Consider the following 27,449-nt stretch of genomic DNA (forward strand, 5'->3'; position numbering starts at 1 on the left):
TTGATTCCCATTTGTCAACGGGTCAGCTGTGTTTGTACTTTTACCAGCTGGGTCGCAACACTTTCGTTCGAGGTAGTTTAGAAATTTGTCATAAATGTGTTAAAGCGGAGAATATTAGTGATGTAAATAGTGGTCCATTTTTATTGTAAAAATTGAAAGCACACAAAATTGTTGTTTTGTCAAAATTAGATAAATTTAAAGCATATCGGAAACAATTAAAGGGATTTAAGTACATCTCTTTTATGTTACAACATCTTCATTTAGTTTTTGTTACATGTTTGTAAAATTACTACCATTTTGTGGTAACAATATAATTGAATATTTGAAAAATGCATTCCTAGTTTGACACCCCTGCATTGTGGAGCTCTTTCGAGCAGTTGAGCAGCTTTCAAAGCTGCATGAAACTTTGCATGCGAGCTTTGCATGAAAGCTTTTGTTTTTATGCTGTTGGAAAACAAATCATTGCAGTTGCATTTAATTATGATTAATTCTTCTTTGTTCTTTATGTACAACGGAGATTTAATTAACTTTAACGATATTTAAATCAAATACACATACATATTTGATGTATTGTGTAATAAATAATTCGTTTCCTTCTCACCCGTCCCCCATCCCTATCGAGAATTGTTTATCTTGACTTCATAATTAATCAAATTCAGTTGGAATGTTGTTTACCTTTCAACTTTCGTTAAGCGGTCGGTGTGGTTATGTTGCCGTCCCAGCAAGTGGATAGAAGTTCCAAAAAAAAAGCTTATTAAATACGGAAGAGGATCTGTTGTGTACATTGGAGTCACGCAATGTCACTCGATTCGACGCCAGGCTGTCTCACCCTATTTGTTCCCAATCACTGCTGCTAAAGCACGTGCATAAGGTCCCGCACAAACCAAAACACAGAGCCGTGAGCCGTGAGAGAACCTCCCCCCCGATTGGTGGTCATTCTGTTCCGTGGGTCGTGGTCAGCTGATCGTAATCAATAATCTTGATGATAATGTGTCTTCGTAGTGGTTTACTTATTTTCCCGTGCTGTGTCGTAGCGCATTATGCACGAAACAGAGCCCCTAACGCGGCTGACAGTAATCGATGGCCATTTGCGATGGTCACATTGTGGGACATTTTTCATTCATGGCGGTCCTGCAAGACCCTACGAGTCGCTAGGTAGCAGTACTAGCACGAAACCGAAACTTACCTTGTACCAAACAAAGGTCCTCAAGGACGTGGCGTGGCGATATTAAAAGACAACAAAAAAAGAATCGTTTCCGTCGAAAATTTTCTCCTATTTACAAGTTGATGCATTTTTAAAGCGTGCACCAGACTTACATTTTGAATTACCCGCAACCGTTTCACTGTGTCAAACGATCAAACGGCATTTTGCGCGGGTTTTTTTTCGTACTGTTTCGCACAGTGCCAAAAACAGCATAAAAAATGACAATAAATAACAACGCAAACAAAGAACGAAACCTGCTTTAAAGGCGACTGATCGCGTGCCACGGAAAGCTTGTTCGGTTTCCGAAACACACACACACACACACTCACCAATGAGACCCGATCCGACCGGACAGACACGAAGCAAAAGCCGAACGAGCACGAGCGCTGAAACAACAAACAATGCGAAGCTTTTTCAGTCGTTGGTCGCACGGCGGGTGGTTCGCACGTTTTGTCAATCGGAAATAAGCGCGCCTATTTATTTAGTGTGATATTTGTAATTGTATTCGTGTGCGTATGTGTGTTTGTATGTAAGAAAAAAGAAAAACAACGAACCAGTACGAGTTCGGTTATTTGTTGCTGTTAATATGTAATATGGCTTTATTGCCATAAGGATCGAAAATAATTCCTTGTGACTGTGGTTTTTTTTTCTTCTACTTAGCGTTATGTGTGTTTATGTATGTGGATTTAAGTGAGCGGATTATGAAAATCAAAACCCTCTTTTTGCTGATCACCTTCGCATGTCAGTAGCAGCAGTAATTAAATATTATCATCGATTCGTGCATCGATGGAGGCGCCTGGTGCGTTTGACCGGTTGTGATTTTTTTGTTTTGTTTTTATCAATTTATTTGCTGCCTTACGTTGCTTTCTTTGTGCTGCGTGTGTGTGTACTCAACGGAAAAAGCATACGGATGCGTGTTTTTGTGTTGATGAACCGTGCTTAAGAACTTCCGGCCACTTCCGACTATTTCCTCCCCCAATTACATTCTTCTGGTGTTATTTATTATACTTCAGAGTAGTGAAACAAAGTTGAAACAGCTGAAACAAAATACCGTGTGGTAAATCGTCGTCGATAAATGTGGAGCTAAGGTGTGAAACCTACTTCCGGCTGAAAAGGGGGCCAATAAAATGGTGTTTGTCTAGATGATTTTTTTGTTCACACGTTGCCTTTGACGATGGTTGCTTTTTTGGGGCTAATCATGAGTATTACGAGCGGAAGTCTAATTTAAATCGAATAAACCGAAATGTGCCGCTAATGACACTTAATGTTCATACCACAAAAAATACCTACACAATTATTATACCAGGAAAACAGAAAGTTGGTAACATTTTCATATGATAATACAATTTTTTTGCCCTATTTTTAAATTTTTTACAAGATTTTTTATTAGTGTAATTACATCCATCTCATCAATCATTAGAATGGTCAGTTTTTACTTTTAATTTTGAACAATTTATTTTTGTATCTATTATTACTAATTTGAGGAAAACTTATCACATCATTAATCGATCAATTTTCTCATGCAAAAGGTAAAAACGTAACAATAAAACAACGCAAACAGACAAAAGGCCATAAAATCGTACAATTGCACCGAATGCAGAATAGTGCATCGAACGCAAAATGGGATACGATTTGATATAATAAGTATTGATTGGTGGCACTAAAAATAGGGTCCACACGGTTGTTTTCCGTACTGTTGGACCATTTCCTCCGCACCCCGTTTCGATCATTCCCGGATGTGTGTGTGTGTGTGTGTGATTTTGGTTGTTGTTTTTGTTGTTTCCTTTTTGTTTGTTTGTGTGTGATGAAATGTGTTTCCGGATCGTTTACCTGCCGTTTATTGCAGTTGTAGTCACGATAGTGTAAAAATTTACTTCAAAACAAAACAAACAAACGGTTACACAGCTGTAACACTATTTGAGCGTTACAAACCAATGTTGTCGCTTTGCTTTGATCAATTAATTTGTATGTTTACGTATCCTGAAAGCTTCTGAAAGCTTGAACAAAAAAACGATGAATAATATTGCAAAATTTTTAAGGAAGTTGAGATAAACAAACAAGTAAAAGCATTTAATTTGTAACCCTCAATTTCTTTCTCTTTTTGTAGAAGGATTTTTTTCAGTTGAACGAATATGCTTGAACAATAATCTATCCTGCTGGTAGTATAGAGCAATAAAGAGAAAGAGAGCAAAAGGTCGATGCCGATTTGTCGCTTCCATCGTGTAGTCGTTGTCCTTTTTTTTGAAGCAAAAAAAAAATGGTAGCAAACATTGGTTTGTCATTCGATAAGAGCGATCGGCGTTTGGTTTTTGGTCGTAAGCAATGGAAATGCAACTGCCGTGGTGTGTCCCTTGGCTGAAAGGGAAACGAGCAAGCAGGCACCAATCTCCTGGGATATAATTAGCGTTCGAAATTGAAGAACATCGAGAAGCGGGACGCTTGCAAAGAAACTTAAAGTGTGAAGCGTACCATCGGAGGGTGATGGATTATTTCAGATTTTTTGTTTTGTTACATTTTGGCTGTGGTATTTATTTTGTCAATTTGTTCGTCTTTTGCCGCCGCGTACGACGCTGCAAAACTTAATTATTTGTGAAAAATTTCAACATATAACATCATTTTTTCTATTTATTTACATCACAAAAATGGCAGCTAAAAATATAACGCTGAACATCATTGAATGTCACCATATTGCATACCTTCGGGCGTTGCGTGTCTGGAGTAGTTTGGGTGGCGGAAGGTATTATTGGCGTTTGTAAAGGCAAAAAACACATGTACTAGGGGAAGGAAAGTGTTTTGTTTTCAGCTACCATTCTACAGCTGGTAGAAGATCTCATTCAAGGATTCCGTTGGTAAAACAAGTGCTTACCGTCACGTAGATGGTCTTTCCCTGTTTCGTATGATGTCATTCGATTTTCCATGTTTTGCATACGTGCGATAATGAACGGTCAAGCGAGACGAGATAACGACCACAAAAACTAACTTCATACAAAACTCGATAATAATTGTTAAAAATGTGTTTTAAAAAGATTTGCTAAAACAAAACAAACCGAGTGGCGCCAGTGGCGTTCGATTTTCTCACAATTCCAAATGTGGTTATGAAAATGGTTTATAAAATCTTGATGAAATCATTCCATTTCATGTCGGAAAACGAAACGAACTCCAAAAAGGGCAAGCAATCGAATCGATGGTCAACATAAACCAAGCTCAGAAAAGACGTCTCCAACGAAGGTACGCCCCAAAAAAAAACGTACAAATCATACGTGGAACGCCAAGCACAATCGCGATCGATGCACACGATGGACACGCAATACCTTACCCCGGGTGAGCCAATAAATTCCAAATAGTTAATAAATTTACTCAACATCCCGAAGCAGCTGCTCCGTTTTAGGCGCCTTTGTTGTGAGATGTGGGTTTTCCAGCAAAGTCCCTGAACTCCTCGCAATGTCAGAAGATTAATACCTACCCGTACCTGTTGCATTGTGTGAGTTAATTGTCAATAGTTTTCCAACCCTCTTCACGTCACTCGCCAAACAAGAAATGGTCATCGTACCGGGTTTTTAAATGGAAAAGGACACCCTAGGGACATCGTCGTTATTATTTGCCCCGTCTGTGTGGCTGAGCGCGACGATAAATTATGCAAATTTTCACTCGTGCTCTCGAGAGCACGACCAAAAAGGTGTCGCTTTTGAAGCGTCACTGGTCTCGTTTGTCAACCAGTGACCCGGGGGGGTGTTGGCAGGGGTCGTAATGCACGTATGATTTCGTTTGCGCGAATGAATGCAAAAGCGTGTCTCCGTGCTACACATCATCGGTTGGTGGAAGTTGACAGTATAAACAACGCGTCTCGCAGTGTTTTTCGCAGACAGAAGAATGTATAAGCATGCCGTCGCTACGTAACAGATGTCATCGTCAACGTTTATATCATGCATACTGAGATGCGCGAAACGTTCTCAGCCAGCGTAATGTGTGCAACACTTCATCGCGGACGGTTGAGACGGCTCATATTGGGCAGACAGTGTTTCTGTGTGTATGGCGTGCATAAATTGATTCAACCACGAAGTGCAAGTTCCAAGTGTCGGCAAACTTCACAGTGACAGTGATAAGACCCTCTCCCTGCAAATGAAGTACGCGACTTGATTAGTGTCCATTTCCGACACGTGCTGCTGGGATGAGCGTCTTGCACACGTTGACATCCATCGGAAGTGACGATTAGAGTGTGGAGGATGTGCTTCCACCCGAATGGGGAAGAAGACTCAATAGCTCGTGTCTAAACCGTGGTGAATATTACTCCTTCTAGGTGTTTCTAGTGCACGCGTTTTAAAGTGATCTGTCGCTCAAAAAGGTTCCCAGTGATGATGTGCAGTGTGAGCGTTCGGGAAGCGAGCCAGAAGCAGAAGTGAAAGAAAAACCTTGTTGTTAGCTTACTTTCGTTTGTCGCACACACACACATACGCACAGCGGCTTCCGTGACTAAACGCAACCGGACGTGGCGGTGCGTGCCACACACTTAACAACCATGAAATGATTATAAACTCTACCGAGCGGAACACCGGAGGACCACGACCACGAGTGCAGTGGGGAGGACCGCTGCGTCGCAGGCGACGGCGTCGGCCGCGGCGACGTCGGAGACGCTGGTGCTTACGGTGTGTCTCTCCAGCGACAGAAGCACACGGCACCAACCAAAATGGCTGCTACCGTGTTTCGGAGCACTCCCAAAAGCACAACGATCACGCTGGCATTCCTACAGCTGCTGGTGTTGTGGTGAGTTCTTTTCTTCTCTTTTCTACATATTCTAAAAACCTACTAGATTTACACCCATTGCTCATTGGAATTTTGAGGGTACGGGGCTGAAGTGATTACTTCAGGATAATAATTTTACTAATGGGGCGGTACACACGGTCGCTCGCCTTTTTTAATTACTAATCAGTTCAGGCAGGAAACAGGATTGTGTTTTTTGTTGTTGATTTTTTACATTTGATCTAGAGCAAATCTGGTTTTTGTTTACTTATCACTTTTAGTACTTCTGTTATTCATAAGTTAACCAGTGAATGGGCCGGGACAAACTCCGGGAACGAAAGTAATATTCAAAGAAACAAAAACTGTGAAATTATTGTTAATTTGAAAATACAATCTAACAATCTAATCTGGAAGAAATCTGAAGCAGATTCAATAGGACAAATTTGGTTAAATGGCTAATTAAATCACATTTAATTTACTGGCTACATTAAGGGAATATTAAGCGTAAATTAAGGGCCTTCGCATTTGTGTTAAATAACATAAAATAAGAAACTTTATAAAATTCTGCATTTTTAATGCACGATGGCTGAAAAAATGATTTTACTATGGAAAACAAAGGAAAATTTGACATGAACAAAAAAAACCCTCGTCCATGTTCTTCATTCAGCCAGGTGTAACAACCGCTATATGTTCCTTTAAATCAAACATTCGTTTCGATTCGTTCGCTGTGATGAACCTATAAAACTTGAACCATGACTTTCGTTTTTTTTGCTGGGTTTAGACGAAAAACCCAATAAGCAAGGTGTTTTCTTTAACACTCGGACTCATTCGGATCGTATTACGTATGCTCGGGTAAGGAATTGTGCATTTTTTCGTGCCCCACACGCATACCAGATTTTGGTGTGAAATGTACGCTGGTGTAAAGGGTTTTCAGTGGCACTGTAACGACAACAATCGATCCCCTTAATGCTCGACATAATGCATAATAAAAATGGTGCTTAAGCAAAACTCACCACATGCTGATACCGGTCGTTCCACGGTCCATTCGCAAAGCTAACGAAAAATGGCTTTGTTCGGTGTAAAAGGGAAAATCAATTTCTACGTCAGCTTTTTTTTGTTTTGTTTTATTATTTCTCCCCTCCAACCGTTCCCTTGTCCTTTTCCCTTGTTGGTTAAACAAAACGAGCAGAACTGTGGATGCAGTTTTGACTTCAACTCGCTTCAAAATTCTAACAAACGCAAAAGGCAATCAAAACGACGAAGTTTAAACCTTTCCTATCGAGCCTATCGATGACTAACCGAAGGCCAGTGGTTGCATGTGCAGCTGTAGCGGTCGTGTCACAGTTTTTTTCTTCTTCTTATATTTAGGCGCCTTCCAAACAGTTATCGATCTTGAACCAATATACAACAAAAAAGCAACCTTATGCCACTATGAGTTAACCTTCGAAACTTAAGGTGCAAAAACCACCATCCACTGTCATGTGAATTAGTGTCCTCAACGTTAGACTGTGTCAAACAAAGTCGTCTTCTAGGCGGCAGAAAACGTTTTCAACTAGAAATTAATTCGATTCCGATGTTAGACGACTATCACACCACATAGATCAGTATGGGCAGAGAGGCAATTAACAAGACAACAAAGGACGATGTTTAAATATTAGTTACTACCAAACCGTAACCATCTAAGACCAACGCATTAACGTGTAGATTTAGCAGAAGAAGAAAATCACCAAAGAAATTCCACTTACTAAAGCACCTATTTCCCATGGGAAGGAAGTTAACAACGCCGCTGCATTTCGCGTTACGCCTCACTCGTCAACCGAAAGCTGTCTGGGTGATTAGTCTGAGTGCTGTATCCGTAAACGAGGGCAGGTGTTTCAACGGGTGATACAAGACAGGTGATAAGAAATCGAAACATAGTCCAGACGGGTTAAACTTTGGGCATTGTTGGCGGCATTGGCATTCGCAGCTGTGTGTGTGTGTGAAGTGGATTGAGAGTCATTGATTTTCTGTCAATTTTTTGAATGCCCTTTTGTTGAAACTCCCCCTGTTCGTTGATGGAGAGTGGGAAAGGGAATGATTTTGGGATTTGTCATAGATTATGCGATAGGCCGACTTAGTTCGTTTGCCATCAGAACCAGAACCAGAAATCATGTAAACATGATATTCCTTTTTTCAATAATTTATTGTAGTTTCTGGTTTTTGTTTTATTATTTATCTTTGTAAAACAGAAACATGACTAAAACAAAAGAAACAATAGAATATATCGATAATAACCAAAAGTGAATTAAACTTATTTATCTTGAGTTTACTATTCCTTAAATTTTATAGACGAGATCCGTCGACGTCCTACTATGCGGTCTCTCAGAACAACGACTCTTCAAAATTGTTGAAGTAGATCTTCCCCTTGAGATTAGTCTAAAAAATGCATTACCAGAGTTGGTGATTTTCAGTATATCTTCAGTTTGTTTATAAAAAGATCTTATCCTTGAGATCTTTTATTATTATCCAAGGTCAGGTCAGGCGAAAAGCCCATATTCTCCTCTGCATGATACTTCCTGATGGAGATGTCAATCTGTGAGCGAATCTTAAACAACTGAAAGTCTAGAAGTAAATAGATATAGAACAACCTTCTTCAGGAGGTTTTCTTTAGGTTTTGGAGTGAAGAAAGAATCAGAACATCATCCATTCGTCGTGGACTTGTCATCTTTTCTGTCAGAATTCCTGGTCCAGATACTTCTTTGACGATTAATGATGTCATTAGGCATTCTCGCTTTTCTCCAAAAATTGTCCAAAAATTCCAAAACGGAAATCATACATGCCTGATCAACTATTTTTGATGTCTTATTTCTTCAATCTGAGGTTGTCTGCGAATGTAGTTGCCTCTTGATTTTTCTAGTGATTGTAGCAAATAGCAGCTGTAGGCGATGCACAAGTAAATTAACAAGTTGGTAGCTGACACTGAAGATGTTGGGAACATCATATCGAGTTTTGTTTACTCAAAGAAATTGGACACCTTTTATAGGCTACCAACATAAGCCTAAACCGCCATCAAATCGTTATTATTTACATATACGACGGACATTGTAGTTGTCTTAAGCATGTGCTAATAACCGCTAGCTTCGGAAGAGAAGAGGCACGTGCCGATGAAAGGCAGGGCTGCTACTATGCCATCGTCATTCAATACCACCACCACCACCACCACCACCACCAAAGTCTGCAGCGACGCATTCCATAAACATACGGAACACACAGAGCAGAGTTCAGGCAAGCGAGCAAAATGGACTCAACGACAGGATAACGTGTGTAACGCTGCTGCCGCCACTACGCCGCCCCATTACACCTGAGCCTGCGGAGCAAGGAATTAAATGTTCCCATTATAAATAATTCATGAGCGCTTGGTTCGATTCTTGCCGTGCCTCGTGAACAAACATCAAACTTCTGCACCATTCATTTAACCTGTGCGGAGGCTAGTGTGGCAAGTACCCACCCGCTAGCCTGGTCGCTGGAGGTGTGAAGGTAAGGCTGATGCGTGGTATGGAAAGTTTGACGTTTTTCTGCATGCACCCCGACCGTGCAGGTTTATGCTAACATTCTTTCACCAGGCTTTCCATCCCTTTTGGAGAAAGTGGAACGTTTGGGTTTTGTGTGCCTTGCGGAAGTTTTGATTCTTCCGCTTGGTGCTCCGGAACCATGACCTACCGGAATGCGTGAACAGTTTCCTTGGCATGGCTTGCTACCGGAATGCTAAGAGAGAGAGAGAGAGAGAGAAGGAAAAAAACCACGAAGGAGGTAAATCAACGCAGCAAACAAGCGAGGTAAAATAAATAAATAAACTCCCTTCGGTACGCCCATAAAGCAACGGGACAGGAGTGGAGTCGTGGAGACAGTGTTGTGTAGGAAGGCAGCGATAGCAGGCCGTTGTACCACTTCCGGATGCATTGATACCAATGTTTGCAATGCGGTTATTTTCCCTTCCCGCCAATGCCTTCCGACTCGAATGGGACACTGATTTCCACACATTACGCACCGATTGATCTATTTCGGGACTTCTGCCAATGTCGTCCACATCGGTGGAGAGATCGCCCATTACGCCATCTACGAATGGACGTTTTGTGACCGCAACAACGTCTCCAGGATGGCTAAAACCGAAAGGTTCGAAGGTTGCTTCCATCCTGCCTTGCTGCATAATGCATTCAGCTCATTGTTGGGGGTGGGGTCCCATTTGTAAAGATTTGAATTTTGAACACGACGGAGATACTAAAATGAAATGCTTTCCTTACGTTTGAATGGGGGTTTTCTTTTGCCACAAGGAACGATTTTATTGGCATTCGACCGACTCCGCCAGCGGACAAGATGTGCTATGCCTTATTTATAAAGCAGACAGGTTTCTTTTTGGGGGGAGTTGAATGGTTTATTTCTTCCTTCTATAGAATTGTGTTTGCCGAACATATGGCTCTTAATGCTTAACAGACTGACGCTGAAATTTTAAACGTCAATAAATTTCTGTTTTTTTCTCTCTCATTTGTTATGTATTGTCTATGCTGATGTTTTGTGTTAAACATAAAAAAGTTTCTTATACCCTTTGATCAGTTTTTTTTTCTCTCACTATGCTTTTTAAATGTTTTTGAAGGAAGAAAAAAGTGTTCAAAGAGAATAAAAAATTGCAGATTGCTACTGTTACAAATTTGCAAACTACATCATAAAAACTTCCGGAATGAAAAAGCTTTCGTTTCATCCGTTTGTTAGGATGACGTTGATGTTTCGCCATTTTTCACTCATACAGCTCGAATCGATCGTCACGAAAGGAAGCGATTAAGGAAACGAAATTCACGAAATGCCAACGATCTTGCTCGATAAAACATCGGCAGAATGTACGTTTCGTGACTGTAAAACATTTTTGTTAATTGATAAAGTTTCATCCTCCACATAAATTTGTATCACTTTGTGAAATCAATTATGTTTTATTGTGTGTCTTCAATAGCTTTGTTTGAGTGTAATCGGTAAAGGAATTCTTGTTGTATTTTTATAACAATTTTTTTTTCTAGAAATTGAACCCTTTGGAAAGGCTATAAATTACCAAAAACAAGTTAATTTTATTAATAGTTTTAATATTGTTTACAAAACACCGGTCAGTGAAGAATGAGTGGTATAAAATTGCAGCTTTTAAACCAAATAAGCGATTTATAGTAGACAATCTTAATTTTGTCCTACCAAATAAATACACAAAACATTATATTCAATGGATTTAAACATAAAAAAAATATATTTTGACATTTTGAAAAAAAATTATTTATTTTATTTTATGACAAAATAAATAAATAAATAAATAAATATATAAATAAAAATAAATATAAATAAATAAATTAAATAAAATAAATAAACCAATAAAACAAAAGCTTCGATCTCAACTGTGTCATAAGCGTATAATTCTATACTTTCCACGGCCGACAACATTATTCCTTCCGAAGTAATACACAAACGCAATAAACAACACCTGAATCGTAACACCCGACAGGCAACCATTTCGCGTTGACTACTATTCTACCGAAAACAGCTTTATTATCACATGGTCGGCACACTAACGAGTCGCGTGTGTCTACCGATTTCGGTAAATTTTTATGCCCGGGTAGGTATCGTTTCGAAAAAAAAGTTATCCTTTCTCTTTCCTTAAATTGAGACTTAAATTTCGTCAAACTTCAGTTTATGCAACACGCTCCATGGGCAGATTGGGGTTTACCAAATGGCTGGCGGTAAAGTTTAGTGACAGAGAATAGAGAAGACAACAACACACCGGTCGATTCCTCAATTTTTCTGCTTCACCGTATTCTACCGAGAACGGTAAACCAAGCAAAGTTGTTGCAAAGTTTGAGGAACTTTTCCTCTCTATCGTAGGCACATGGGTTTTAAAATAATTGCACCTCGGCACGAAACCCTGAAGGAAGATGAAGCTACCCCCATTTGTTCCAATGGCTAGCGTCCGGTTTTATGGGTCAGTTTTGGGGTCATCTTCGTACAATTTATGATTTTGCTCGCACACCATTGTTTGGGTCTGTCGTCATGCAAATTAAGTTTTTAACATTTACAGAAAGATTATTTTTTTAGCGAAGCATAGAATAATTTATATGACAATTTTTTTGCTGTTAAGCTTATGTGCAAGAAATAAGAAAAGAGCAAAATGTTTCGTTCAATATTAATTATTGTCAGTTAAAATTTGGTTTTCTTTAGCTGATTGCAGTTTAGAATAAATCTTATGTAAAGTAATTTAATAACGACTTAGCAGTAAATTCGAGGCCTTTCTGTGAATGAGCCAATGCAAAATAGCTTTAAGAATTTGTTCCAAATCGTTTGTGTAGCATCAGCCAAATTATTGCCATTTCCTGTGTAACAGTGGACGATAATTGCAGTTTCACTGCTAAACCCTTATTATACACCCGAACGTGAAGAAGCAAAAGTGCACTAAAAATGCTCCATTTTCCATGCATTCGATCGTTTGCACAAAGAGCGAAACAATTTTACAACCGACGTGTTTCGGTTGTGTTCGTTCGAGGTTTGTTCCCGGTGGAAAATGGCTGTTCGGAAAACGACCACCAGAACTACCAGAACAAAACACAACGTTCAGTGTCGAGATGGATCGGAACATGATGTATGTTTCCTTTGCATGCACTCGATGCCGAACTTGAAGATAAGCCGGTGGAGACGTTCTGCTAGCCGAGTTTTGGCTTTCTTCCTTTCGCGGGGCTTCTTTGCTCGGGAAAAAGGGTACCATTTTAAAGTATCGTATGTACACTTAAATTCAGTTGCCATAAATTTAACACCAAGTGAAGCAGATACGTCAAACATACAGAAGACAAGATTAGTTTATCTGTTTCAACATGGAACAATTAAGGGATCATTCAACTATTACGTAAACCCGCCACTAAACGCTTAGCAATTGTCGCGTTTGCGAACGCGATTCAGGAAAATTTTGCGAAACACCATATAAAAAATAGTTCGAAAAGTCGCTACACGTGTATTTTCAGGGAAAAATCGCTATTCGAAGTGCGACTTGACGCCATAACAGTTTTCTGTAATGGCGACCAGGATAGCTCGATTTTGCTGGCAATAACTATTTTCAAAACAAATAACAAATATAAATACTATCTTTAAAACAGAAGAATGGCTGTTAATTCGAAAAACAATTCTCATCTCGTGGACATTTTCCAAAATAACATTCTATAAATTTGCCAATCTCCTATGCCTTAGCTTTCTTTTTGGGAAATTTAGCAAAATTTTATAAGTTGATTTATTTTAATGCGAATTGGTTGAAATAAGTTTCTTTTCACTCAAATAATGCTTTAAATAAAAAAAGAATAAAAAATAATAAAAAAAAAAAAAATTAGAAAAATTTGAAAATTTCCTAAGGCTCATTTTTGCTCCAAATTTTGCCGATAACTCGGTCGGTATCCAACGGATCGCCAATCTTTAACCTGTGGTCAATAGATGGCACCAATGGCTACATTTTCTTCTTGGACGGCCATGCCCTCAGATGTCTGTGCCAGAAGTTATTCGAGGAACCAAGTTCCTTACCCTGTTTGAGAAAATGTAAAATTTTCCTCATTTTTCTGCAATTCAGCAAAATTTTTAAATGTGATATATTTTAATGCGAATTTGTTGCAATAAGTTTCTTTTCACTCAAATAATGCTTTAAATTAAAAAAAAAATAAAAAATCAGAAAAAAATTTCAAAAAATTTTTCACTTGAAAATTTCATAAGGGGTACCCCTTACGTTTTTTTTGAAAATTTTTGCAAAAAGAATGAAATTGATTTATTTTAATGCCAATTGGTTAAAAAAAATTTCTTTTCACTCAAATAATGCTTTAAGTAAATAAAACGAAAAAAAATAAATAAAAAAATTAAAAAAAATAGAAAATTTCTTAAAGCTATAGCCTTAGCTTTTTTTTGAGTAATTTTGCAAAATTTATAATTTGATGTATTTTTATGTGAATCGTAGTTATGATTACCTGAGTATTGATGGTACGGTGACGGTCATGAAATGAGAAAAAAGAGGACAAGTTCGATACAACGGTTTATATCTTTATGCTACTCGAAGCTGCTTCTAATTTATGCTATCCGACAACGGTGCTATTCGATCCCGCAAACGCGATAATTGCCAAGCATTTAGTGACGGGGTAACACTGGAAGAGCGGGAAAAGCTGGTCGTGTATGTGATAAACGGCGCCGTTTCCACAAAACAGGACCGGGCATCAAATCCCATCCGGACGTTAAGCCAAGAAAAGAAATAGAGAAAATAAAATAAGATTTTTCTAAAATTCAGATTTTATTATTCATCAAAAATACCATCTATGGAACACATGATCGATGGTGTGAGTAGCCAAACTATCACGTAAATAATAGTGGGGAGATGCTTTCGGGGATGCGTAATAATAGCTACATAATAGATGAATCATCCGTAAGAACTAATTCCGAAGTGCATTTAGACACAAACAGTGCAAACAGTCCAATAGAATAATAACAGGACAGCATTCGATTGCTTGGAATGAATCCGGGCACATGCACAACTGTCGCTTCCGGCCAAGAAAATAATTGCACGACCGTGCAACAAAATAGCACCGTCCGGTATAAAGATGCGTGCAAATCCGATCATTGTATCATCCCGGAAGACACCACAACCCACCGAACGCCGTGCGATTGAATTGAAACGGGGAATGGAATGTCAAATGATGGGGTTATTATCGTCCGTTTATCATCAACGCGCTTTCATGTTCGCGCCCGTGTCGCTTGTCGTGCCGGCAAAACACATAAACCACACCACAGTTGTACGACATCGCGTCGTGCGATGTTTTCATTCGCCGGCATTTTTATTCACCGTACATCGATCGGCTAGAAATGGGAGGCGGTGCCGGGTATGTACTTAACGGGTGACAATTATAAAAAATAATCCACCAGCTTCTGTCATCGGGGCCGAGCGTACTACGTGCGTTAGATGTTTGCCTCAGATAATACAATTTATTTTGATTAAAACCATTAGGTGGCGTCAAAACTCGATGAGTATCGCTAATGAATGACGTTTTTCATTTAGTTTAGGCATGAAAATATGGTCAACCGTCCGAACCATGACCATGAAGTATGGTCAATGGCTGGTCGCGTGCCAGTTGTTTGTTTCTACTGCAGCAATTCGCATTAATAAAACATAGCAAAAATTTCACAACCTTTTAAACTTAGTAGTGAGAGCAATTTATATTTTATTCTATTATATTTCTTCAAAAGATGACATTTATTCGTGCCTGATCTTGAACCTTGGAAATTGCAAATACTATTGAACAAGTGAATTATGCAATATGCACAAATTAGAATAAAACATTGTAAAAAATATATAAAAATAAAATTATAATAAAACTATAAGAAGTGCTTATTCGGCCAGAGTCGAGTTGCGACGAGCATAGATTGTCGGTAATTCCGTTTGAAATAGTGATCCATTTGAAAATAACTTCCTTCAGAATACATTTATCTAAGATTCGCACATCAAATTCAACCCACGTTTGCTATAATTCTGTTCTGACCAAGTGTCAGTGCCAATAAACACTGGACAAAACGTAATCGATTTTGTCGCCTTTCTCCATCCCTTCACAATCATTCATATCATTTCGTTTAGCCATCAAAGAGCAAAGCTCATTATTCCTCATTTCTGATTTCGTTGTTGCTGTCGTTAAAGTTGCACATGGTTCTGTTTTGGCTTCCAGTGGCTAAACTAGCTGACCTTATACTCCAAAAACTGATGTTTATTCATTAATAATTGATTGTCAGCATTCCTGCTAGTGGACATTCAAATTACCTGGGGCTGGTGTTCGTAAGAAGCGTCATTCATATCATGATCTCTTAAAAAAGGCCGTGTTTGTTTCTCTGCCAGTGTACATGGAAAAAACTATCCGAAAATCATACTTCCCATGGTGGAAAATACTGACCGGTCCAAGAAACTCAGAAGGATTACTGTATGTCCGAATAAATTGCCAATTATTTTTACAATCCAGAAAAGAAGCTAAGCATTTTCTTTTTGCATTTCGATACATTTCATTCACGAAGCGGAAATTGTCCGGTTAGCCGACCATCCGACTTCATCCGATTCGAACTCGTTGTCTGCGGCTGTCAATTGCACCGATAGCGTGCAACAAAATTACGACAGTGGAATGCGAAGTTTGGACGGCAAAGCCAACCCCAAAAACGCTGTTAGCATTATCGGTATCGTCATTTTATGCTAATTCATTTCCCATCAGAAATTGCGTCCACCCTGCAGGATCGTCTGACACACCTCGCGCGCTGACACGTGGCTCCTTTTCGCGCCATTTTTGACCCCTCGATCATGACAAGAACTGTCAGTGGTGCTATACACTATCTGTGTCATGGATACATATTGGAGGACGTATCTATATACAGCCAAAAAAAAACTACACACACACACATGGCGCAACACTTGCAGCTTTGTATAAACACTCCTCTTGCTGGACTCCCGAAGGGATTTACGTTTGCTATCGGAGCTTTGATCGAGGATGTGTTTTTTTGTCTGATCCCACCCCAAAGCACCGCTTGGGACGCGAAACGGTGCGTTTAATAATAGATTAATACCATTAGAGTAATAACACTTCCGGGATGTAACGGAATCGGGTTCATTTCCGATTTTACTTTACCCAGTTCTAGACCACGCTAACGGCTTACGCATGTTACTCTCTTCTCGTTTCTTTGTAGCTTTCTGAAGGAGGTGCTGGCGGCGAAAAATTACACACTCAAACCACGAGTAGTACTGCCGGAAGACTATGTGAAAGGTAGGCATATGTTACAGTTTAAAACTGATGGTGTATTTGAGAAAACAGAAGGAAGAAGTTTTAATTTGAGAAGCTAAAATATCTATAAACTACTTTTTACTAGTCTACTTTTTACTATGTAATTGAAAACGTTATTAAGAAATTGGATGGAAAAGTTTAAATCAACAAATGAACTTGTCTAAGAAATGTCAAACAACTTCGTAACGCTTACCTGGGTAAGTATACGCTCAAACTAGTGATTGCATACTTTAAGGCGCTATTAAATTAATACTTATAATATCGTATAATAACGCTGCGAGAAGTAAGGCATTTACCTTGGAAATTCAAGCTCTAGCTGACCTTTTCGTAGTAAAACACAATGAAAACCAGTTCTGAGCGACTGTTCCATATGAGAATTAATTTTATTAAAATTAGAAAAGTTGTTGAACATTATACAAATTATTTTCCTTATGTACATCCATGGATCTATTATAGTAACTAAATTCCAGCACTCATAAGTGTGATTTTTCATTATCTAAATTGTGTCCTGCTGAATAATTCGATACTGGATACGATACTGAAAATGTGTTGCATCAGTAGTTGCTACTATCCATAGTATCTACGATGGTTGCTGAAGAACGGTTACTGTTGTTAGTGCTCCTCACAAATATTGGTTGTTGGCAAGTTACGAGCACATTTCAACCTGAGCTTTTCCTACCTGTCTGGAGTTTCGCCTATCTACGTCCAGATGCACCAGTGGCCAGATATTTGTTGGAGCTACTCCGACCAATCTGTGCGAACGATAACGTCTATCAGCTTAAGTTTATGCGCTTCCACGAAGATCCTCAGGCGAACGACATTCTCAGTACCGTGTTGAATGGGTTGCAAGAGTTATCCTGCGCCCATCAGCTAACTATGCAGGACGATTCGATGGAGCAGTTTATGACGTCGAAGAAGTACTTCATTATATTCGTCAATAACTCACCAAGTGTAAGTGACGGTGTGTGGACATTCACTGTGAAGTAACATTAAGCGTTGAATCTTTCCATCACACAGGGTTATCAAGCGTTCCACACTTTTCTTAGCCGGAAAGTGTACCATTTTGGAAGTGCAAGATTTATCGTCCTTGTTCTGTTGCTATACCCCAATCGGAACGCATTTGCCATGTTCCGGTTCGAGGAGTACAATCGTCCACATAACATTATGATACTTTTCTACGATATGCTTGGAACGTTTGATTGTCTATCATTGGAGCCGTTCAGGCAGGCAGTCATACACCATCAACCAGATCGTCCGTCGTTTGGGTCGCTCGAACAACTATTCCAACGGCAGTATCGCAATCTGCAAGGCTACGAGTTTTCGATATACTTCACACGTGGCGACCAAACACGCCGCATGCTTCCGTCAAACCGTTACTGGTACTTCATCGATGTGCTGAGCCGTAGAATCAACGCACGCTACCGCATCCACACGAACAATCTGCACAAATGGCGGGAAAACAAACCGATGGACTTTGGGATCGTCTACGATACGTTCCAGTCGCATCCGGTGCGGCGCATTCCATTGAAGCAGTTCAGCTATCACTGTATACTCGCACCGCGCAGTGAGCGTATTCCGTTCATCCGGCTATTGGTCGATCCTTTTCGATGGACCGTGTGGCTCGCGCTGTTGCTCGGGTCTGAGCTCACGAGCTATCTGCTGCAACGCTACGGCTATTTGACTGGGCGTACATTTCTCAGCATTAACTTTGACATCTTTCAGACGTTCATCAATGGTCCACCGAGGGCCGGTACAGATACGGCCGCTGGTAATTGCATCCTAACAGGCTACGTCTATGCCAGTCTCATACTCGTAACGGTCTATCAATCCGTGCTAACTGCTCGACTAGCGCAGAAACCCTTTTACCCGGAGTTTCGCACAGTGGACGAAGTTAATCGGTCCGAGCTGCCAATTTACCTCAGCGGCTACGTCAAGAAGATCAGCTCGATTGAGTTCTTGCATGAGCTTGACGTACCGTCCGGTGACGTGACGGTGGCCAAGCCAGAGCAGTATCACGTTGTGCTACCGTGTGACGTCGGCGAACGTTGGAGCCACATTCTGTGGGATGAGGTACATCTGGTACAGGAACGTGTAGCACCATTTCAAGATACGTTCGTTCTGTTCTACTATTCCCCGTTCGATGAAGTGCTCGACTTTCACTGGACGGCTTTTGTGGAGGGTGATCTTTTTCGATATTGGATCACACGGAACTGGTATAGTCACGATGATGGTGACGCCGTTCGGATGGGCAGACGGATCAAAGTGTCTGAGGAAGATACGGTGCGTGCATTCGATGTGCATGATTTACTTATTTGCTGGACAATTTTTGCAGTCGGTGTGATACTTTCGATTATTTCATTCTGTTTGGAATTATTGCCGGTTATGAGAATGAAAAATGTTGGTATCGTGATGAGATTTAAACGATTGAAATTATATGAAAAGTGGAGATTGTTGCGTATTTTCAAGCGTAAGCAAGGTGGGAGAATCGGAGAAGAAGAGAATTTAAAGAAAAACATTAAAACTCAAGTCAATACGATAAAATCGCCCATTGGAAGATTGTTTTAGTTAACGTACATACATACGCTACAAGAAACTATTTAAATTCTTTTCTTCACAGTCTATCCAATTGTCATTTTTATTATAATTAAGCAAATAAAATATTATGTACAATATCTAGCTTAGAAAGTATTGTAAACTCTAAATGTCACGTCAAAGCTAACATTTTTCTCAATGTTATTTACATCCAAAGACTTCGTACATAGTACTAATAGGTTTACTATCTGTCATCTACACTCTTAGCTTCAATACTTTGCAGCCAGAATTATTCGTCCCTCTCTCCTCTTGGCTTAACGTCTTGTAAGGTCACGTCGGCCATTTCTGGCTTACTAAACTTATTTTTGCGTTGCTAGGAGTGACAGTCCAGATAGGATTTGATATCCGGTCCTGTCTTGTAGAACCCGTGCCGTTTATCACATACACCACCGGGCGACCTCATCCAACCAAAATTGTCTTACTTGTAATTTATCGTCAGTAACGAGTAACATGTCTGTAATGATCGGCATTATTTTCCTATTATTCGGGGATTTTTATACATAGTACCAGTTGGCACTAGCGACGGTAAATCATTAGTAACGACTGTCAAAAATAGCGAACTTCTCTGAAACTACAAACTGAAGAACGCTGCCCGTTCTTCAGCGAATAAAAAAATTCGAGCTTTCGATCTACTCGTCTGATGATTTCATACACAATTCTCACGATTGCAAACATTTGTTACAAGCATAATATCTAAAGGTAAACCTAACATGGATATAAATGACCCAATGGACGATTAACAGTCACTCGATTGCCAAAAAAACCCACTATTAATCCGTTCGCTCGTTGCTAGTAAAATACATTTTCATATTCAAACGCAACCATGCTGGCGCTTTCACACCACCTGTGTACAAATGACCCACCACAAGCCCGTACTGGTTGGTGCTGCAGCAAAAGTATCCTCTTATGTCGTTCCCGACCATTCGTAAATAGCATCGGTATAGTGGTGATCCAACACCTACCGAACACTAGAATAATCCATTCGCCTGCATTGCATCATTTATTAATCAAAATGTAGGTGCCGAGGTTCCCATTGCGCGTCTTGGGAAAACCCTCTCCCTCTTGGGGGAAAAACCACAATTGCGTGATGTGGGGCACTATGGTCTTTTCTTTTCTTTTATTCGATGCGCGAATTTTGCTTCGTCCAAAAACCAGTAAGCTGCATCCGCTTGGTGATATATTAACTCACGTCAATCTTTCTGGGCTGGAGGAGAGTTTTTTTTAATGTAATGCGGTTCTAGTGTAAATTCCATATGAGGTTTTGTGTGCGGTTATTAATAAAGATTGACTCCTGGGGTGAAAAAAAATATTCTAAGTATTTTCTAACTGTTTTTAAGGATGAACTTTAAGTAAACGTCTGTAAGTAAAAGTGTTGTAAATGTAAAATTGTATAAATTAGCTGTATAATTAGCTATTAGCTTAATATGTGATAAATTGCATGGATAATTGACAAGCAATTATAATATAAATAAAACCATCGCATTTCAATACCACATGTTATGCCATGTGTGGATTATTGCAGAATTTCAACCTAAAACCACCTCTTGAATCGTAGGCTCATTTCTGTGAAACACCAACCGAGCTGAAATTGATCGATCGATACGGTTAGATTTTCAACGCGTCAATCAAAATTGAGAACATTTAATGCGATGTTTAGCTTGATGGATTCGAATTAAAACAGACCGATAGACGTCCGATTTATAATTCGAAATGCAAAACTGCAAACATTTTTTTTTTCTGCTATTCACAATCAATATTGAGAGTGGAAATTAAAAACAAACTTTATAGACAAAACGGAAATCCACCTGCCGAAGCGTGGTTGTATTTAATTAGGAAATGAAACGGTAAACAATAATCTTTCATCCGAATAAATGGCATAAAAAAATACTTCGATTCTTACGCTTATTCGGTTATGTTCCGTTTTCAACAAACAATTTGGCAACTTGACAATTGGTCCATTTGTAGCGATTACTTTTGCTGCTTCTGTTTCTGGGAACAGATTTGTAAGTGTGTAAGTGAGCAATTAAGATTAAATTTCATTTAAAAGTATTATTTGGTTTGCTGTAATGCTTTAAAGGCAATGAAGACTGGTGAAATCGGAGAGGGGAAATAAAATAAATCACTAAGACCAACCCTTCAAAATTAGACCTTCTAAGATTTGATCGAAGGCTGACAATCTCATAGCGAGAAAAATCAAATACTAAAATCCAACCAACAAAGATGACATAAATGAGAGAAATCTTCTGCTTCATAAACAAACAAACAAAATATCTTTATCATGTTGCTAACACAATTAGTTAAATACAAAATAGTCGTAAAGTACACTTCAATTCGTATGCAAAAACCATTTCGACTGTATTTATTTCTCTTCGTGCCGTTCAGAAAAAGAAAATTTTACGGTGTCGAAAAATAACTATTCACAGCTAATTAGGTTCATTAAAATGCACTTCGCACCTAGGCGCTTTCATTCTCATCACTGAACACCGGTACGGGGTTCAGTGTAAACCAAGAAGCGAAAACGAACACGGAAATGGTTTACGAATTTCGGAAGTGCAATTGCAACGTGCCTACTTATTTATGGTGCGGGTGCAACCATGCCACGGTTCGTAATAAGCTGCCAAGGTCAATGCAGCCTAGTGCCCTTGGCAAATACGTCTTGCGATAGGTTTGCTTTCGTACTCCTGGTACGGTAAATAATAGCCATCCAACCGGCGATGCGTTGTGTTCCGGTGCCGGAAATAAATGCACGCATGAAAAACTGAAACTCGGTAGTACGGCTGTACGCAGAATGTACTATTTTTGAACCAACCACCCAACAACCACCCCGCCCACCGGGGCGGCCCGGTGGTACATGTGATAAACGGCGCCAGTCCACACGACCGGACCGGGTTCAAATCCCATCCAGACCGTCCCCTCGTAGCAAGGACTGACTATCCGGTTACGTGGTAAAATAAGTCTAGTAAGCCAGAAATGGCCGGCGTGACCTGTAAGGTCGTTAAGCCATGAAGAAGAAGAAGACCCAACAATGGATGATGGGAGTATTTGAAATCCGAAAGCTTGAACATTGTTTGCAAAGATGTTTAATTTCATATTTGTTTAATTATTCTGCACCCTTTCTCTCTCTCTTTCTCTTTCTTCATTCCAGAGGTTCGGCCACCGTCACAAAAAGGCAGCCCGGTTGTGGTAGAGTTCAGTATATTCGTGGTAGATATTAATTCCATAAATGTCGAGGATATGGATTTTAGGTATCGAAAGCAGCTAAGCAAACAATAACCCAACAACTATATAGCACACAAACACACACCCACACACTTCATTTTGCATATGGACAGTAAAACAATCCACTTATTTGTTTTTAAATGATGACCCATGAATACTTAACAGTAAACGAACCAAAAACCTATCCTACATATAAAATTACACCTAGCGCTAATCGTATCATTAAGACAATTTATTAACAATTAGAAACAAATTATATATATAAATATTATTTCCTCTCTATAACTTCTTTTAATTTCATATCACATGCTATTTTTTGCGAATTATTGCGAATTGGTTGAAATAAGCTTCTTTTCACTCAAATAATGCTTTAAGTAAACAAAGAATTAAAAAAATTTAAAAAAATCATAAAATTTGAAAAAATTTTTTTTGAATAATTTTAATAATAAATAATAATAATAATAATAAATTATGAGCTTTTTTTGAATAATTCTGAAAAATTTTAAAAATTGATTTATTTTAATGGGAATTGATTGAAATAAGTTTCTTTTCACTCGAATAATGCTTTAAATTAAAAAAAAGAATAAAAAATGCGAAAAAAATTTAAAAACAATTTTCAACTCGAAAATTTCATAAGGGGTACCCCTTGCCATTTTTTTGAGAAATTTTGCAAAAAAATTTAAGTTGATTTATTTTAATGCCAATTGGTTGCAATAAATTTCTTTTCAGTCAAATAATGTTTTAAACAAAAAAAAGAGTAAAAAATAATAAAAAATTAAAAAAATTAAAAAAAATTGAAAATTTCATAACGCTCATTTTTGCACCAACTTTTGCCTATAATTCGGGCGGTATCCAACGGATCGCCAATCTTTAACCTGTGGTCGATAGATGGCACCAATGGCTACATTTTCTTCTTGGACGGCCATGCCCTCAGATGTCTGTGCCAGAAGTTATTCGAGGAACCAAGTTCCATACCCGGTTTGAGAAAATGTAAAACTTTCCTCATTTTTGAGCAATGCAGCAAAATTTATAAATGTGATATAATTTTATGCGAATTTGTTGCAATAAGTTTCTTTTCACTCAAATAATGCTTTAAATTAAAAAAAAGAATAAAAAATGCGAAAAAAATTTAAAAACAATTTTCAACTCGAAAATTTCATAAGGGGTACCCCTTGCCATTTTTTTGGGAAATTTTGCAAAAAAAATTAAATTGATTTATTTTAATTCCAATTGGTTGAAATAAGTTTCTTTTCACTCAAATAATGCTTCAAATAAAAAAAAGTGAAAAATAATAAAAAATGCTATCAATTTGCCAATCTCCTAAGCAGAAGCGGATCCCGTTTCATGTCCTTGCCGATCAGACTAGCCCGCTTGTTCGGTTGCACAGGTTTGACAGTTAGGCAGAGCGAAAAGTATATTCATTCGGCTAGTTTGGGTATTGTACAGATGTATTGCGTTTCAACTCATGTGTATCAAACGTTTCTTTTCAACTCATTTCATTCATTTTACTTTTCAGTAAAATCCTTCAGTAAAATCGAGTAGTACTGTATCTACTGTCATTGTCTAACATCTTCCTGAAAATTTGCGTTGGATGTTAACACAATAATATGAAATTGAACACCAAATTATAAAACTAACATTTCTTCGTCTAAATAAATCATTACTCAAAACATAAATCTGAATGGAAATTCTTAAGAATATCAACAAATGAGGTCCAAAAAGACAAAACATTAGATAAGTCAACCACCAATAAATCAAGAGTTGACCAACGTAGAGGTACAAACACGCGACGATTGATATCTTTCGGGGAAAAAAAACAAAAAAACACAACAAAACAACAAAACCACTGACGGTCGGTTTCGATCGTTACCGATTGTTCCGTGTACCATTTCAAACTCGAACTCGATGCACCGATTCCCGACGGCCATGAAAATAAAATGCACACACATTTGGTTTACTTCGCCCACCGGGAGGGTATCCAAGTCGCGAATGACGTCCGCTGCTGTAGTCCACACCACAATACCACAACCCATCGGTTGGGTGCTTTCGGTGGCACCAAAATGGCGCACCACAATTTGGGCCCCGGGTGTGTCCTTCAATTAGACCAACTCCGTAGCCCTCAGTCGAACCACCAACCAATTTGCAGTTGAATGGTGGCAGTGTGGGAGGAGGTCACCCATGCTAAACAACCAGCCCATAAGTTGGGTGAGTCGGTGGCTCGATTGCAATGGCTACAAGCCCACTTCCGTCGTGACATCGGTGTCACCTCCGGCACAGTGCACCGGTTTGCCGAGTGTCACCGCAACACGAGGGGACAACGGCAACGAGAAACGAAACAGCAAAAAAAAAAGCATTTGAACAACCATTTGAAAAAGGACACAAGCGAAAGAGATGCAAAGAGCGATTGAGAGGGAAAAAGAAAGACATAAATGTTTCACAATCGAATCGTACATCTAAATTTTGCTTCCCTTTGTTTCTGTGTGTGTGACGGTTGTTGTTTCATTTGCTAATTTTCTTCCCATTTTTTTTTGTTGTTTTCTTCATCATAATACACTCAACCTGCATATTTGACTCGTAAATGGTTGATGTCCAAGGCTGTTGCACCACGATGCACTTCCTCGCATGTATCCCCGTTTATACGTTCCATTGCATCAACACAAAAACACACACACAAACACACACACACATAAAAACCCTAAACCTTGTGGAAAACCCTTCAACAGGGGTGGATGTGATGGGAAAGCAATCGATTAATAATGCAATTTTCCCTTTACCTTTTTTTGTTGCTGCTTGCTCCGTTTACAATGGGCTGCGAAACCCGCTCGATGGCGACTGAAACAAACAAACAAACCAACGAACCAACAACCACCACCGGCATCATGGTCACAAACAACAACACGCGGTACACACGAAATCTCACGAAACAAATCAACACCGGCATATCCAGAGTAGATATGTTCGTGCATCAGAAGTGGGTCGAATCGAGACTGGATCTGCACGACGACATTTTCGAGGAGGGCGACGATCACGTGATACTTCCGCCGGAGTTTTTCGATAATCTATGGCAACCGGATCCTTACTTTCTCAACTCGAAGATATCAGGTAAATAGTTGCGTGATTTTCTGTTGTTTTTTTTGTGTTTCAATTTTGGTACGTTCACACTTAACTGAACTGAACCACTGTGAAGCTGGTGACGGTGTGAGGGAACTTACTTTATTTTAATACGTCCACTTTACCAAATCTGGGCTTTTCCGTTCGTTTGACTTTTAATGCTTTCATCTTACGTTCGCTTATTTACATGATTATATTATTCATATTTTATTTCTGAACTGTGTACATCAGTTCAAATGTTTATAGTACATTAATTTTTTAATCCTTTTATGTAAGTTTTACTTTTTATTTGTCGTTTTCATGTGTAAAAAAGAGTTTCTCTCCTTTTCTGCAAGTGCCTAACGCTTCTTTATTAATGTGACAGAAATGTCAAAAGTAGCTGTTACCACTGTGACATTGTTAGTTAGTAGTAGATTGTTTTGCAGTAGTAATCTACGTATACTAAATGTGCAGTAACGAAGGCTTTCTCGAAACTCAATTGCTTCTCTTCAATTTTGTTGTTTGTTTATCTTTGCACTTATATCTTGTTAAGCATATTGATGTGAATACACTTCTTAGTACTAATCTTAGTACATTTTCAAATAATTTCCTTTCGAATTGGCTACAGCTGAAACGCAACTTATACCACTTTAAAGCGCCCCATTGGCGCTTTCTGCGGAAAAAAAACCTTTCCCGTGTATGAAAAATTAACCTATCTTCACTCTGTCTGACTGTAATTGCCATCGCCTTCGTTACAATTGCAATTGATTTTAGTTTTCCTTCCTGTGCTTTTGATGCTTTGCACGAAAACAGCGTTCGTTCGTACAGCAATCAACGCACACTGGTAAAACCTTGCCCCCCCCATGCGCCATGCCGTTTGTTGCAAGAACTTGTCGACAGCCATCGATCGTGGGATCATCCCTACCCAGTATCAATGCACTAGTCGCTGGATTGGCCCACGGTAACTACAGAAAACCGTTAGATTTCCTTTGACCTTGCATCGTGCAAAAGCCTTGGGCAGCGTTTGCTTGCCGTCTGTGTTGAATCCCTTATCGCCTAATGTCTGCCTACCTTTAATGGCCGTGTAACACATTGGGAAAACTTCCGGTTAATGTCCTATATCGAACGGGGTTTTCGAGCGGGTGTATGCGGGGAAGAAAGTGCCTCCAGCTTGGCTGCAAGTTCATGCTCAAGGTTCGCTTACGGCTCTTAGATGTCTGATGCAAGAGAATTTGCATTAGCTGATGAAATGTCTGCGATAACCTTTTTTGCTTGGGGTAAACTTTTGCTATGCTCGGTTCAGAGCTTACGAACAGCCTTGCTTGTCGTTCGATGCAGATTTGTGCCAGAATACAATACATCGGCATGTTTTTACAATAAATTTTCTTTGGAATTCTATTTAGTCCAAAAACTTCATATTAAGATAGAGAATTGGGATGCTTTACTTCAACGTATTTCAATTGGAAGAGTACTTAGTCTCAGCAAGATTCAAGATCTTCAAAGACTTGATTCATACATAGTAAACATGTGGCTAGATGGACATCCCAGTACATTGGAAATTAGAAAGTTTGCATAACTTAACTGCTTTCAGAGTACCAATTCTTCGAGTGTCTTTATAATATGCCAACTTATACATGTTATTCCAAACGCTGAATGACATCTGCCGGAGATCTCGGCAATTTGCTTTCCAAAAGGTCGGAAGTAGTGTCGGGTCAAGAGCGAAAGAGGTATCTCAATCGCTCCGCTCATCTTACAGGGTTTTTCGATTCAGT

At 39.1% G+C, this 27,449-nt stretch overlaps 1 protein-coding gene across 7 annotated transcripts in view; it reads left to right on the top strand.

Moving 5' to 3' along the window:
• The first annotated feature begins 1,284 nt into the window (after positions 1-1,284).
• Positions 1,285-27,449, top strand: part of LOC125767539 (glycine receptor subunit alpha-2) — a 48,355-nt gene continuing 22,190 nt past the window's right edge. Inside the window, exons 1-5 of one of the 7 annotated variants that reach the window (XM_049434213.1) lie at positions 1,285-1,945; positions 5,502-5,965; positions 16,682-16,758; positions 22,514-22,613; positions 25,535-25,689. In XM_049434213.1, the coding sequence (XP_049290170.1) occupies positions 5,889-5,965; positions 16,682-16,758; positions 22,514-22,613; positions 25,535-25,689 (409 nt within the window). In that variant the 5' untranslated portion in view covers positions 1,285-1,945; positions 5,502-5,888. Of the gene's footprint in view, positions 1,946-3,785; positions 5,966-16,681; positions 16,759-22,513; positions 22,614-25,534; positions 25,690-27,449 lie in introns of those variants that run through there. The other 6 variants (XM_049434214.1, XM_049434216.1, XM_049434217.1 and 3 more) reach the window with 6 other exon arrangements.

This window comes from Anopheles funestus, chromosome 3RL (genome assembly GCF_943734845.2).
Source record: "Anopheles funestus chromosome 3RL, idAnoFuneDA-416_04, whole genome shotgun sequence".
In the NCBI taxonomy this organism is placed as follows: domain Eukaryota; kingdom Metazoa; phylum Arthropoda; class Insecta; order Diptera; family Culicidae; genus Anopheles; species Anopheles funestus.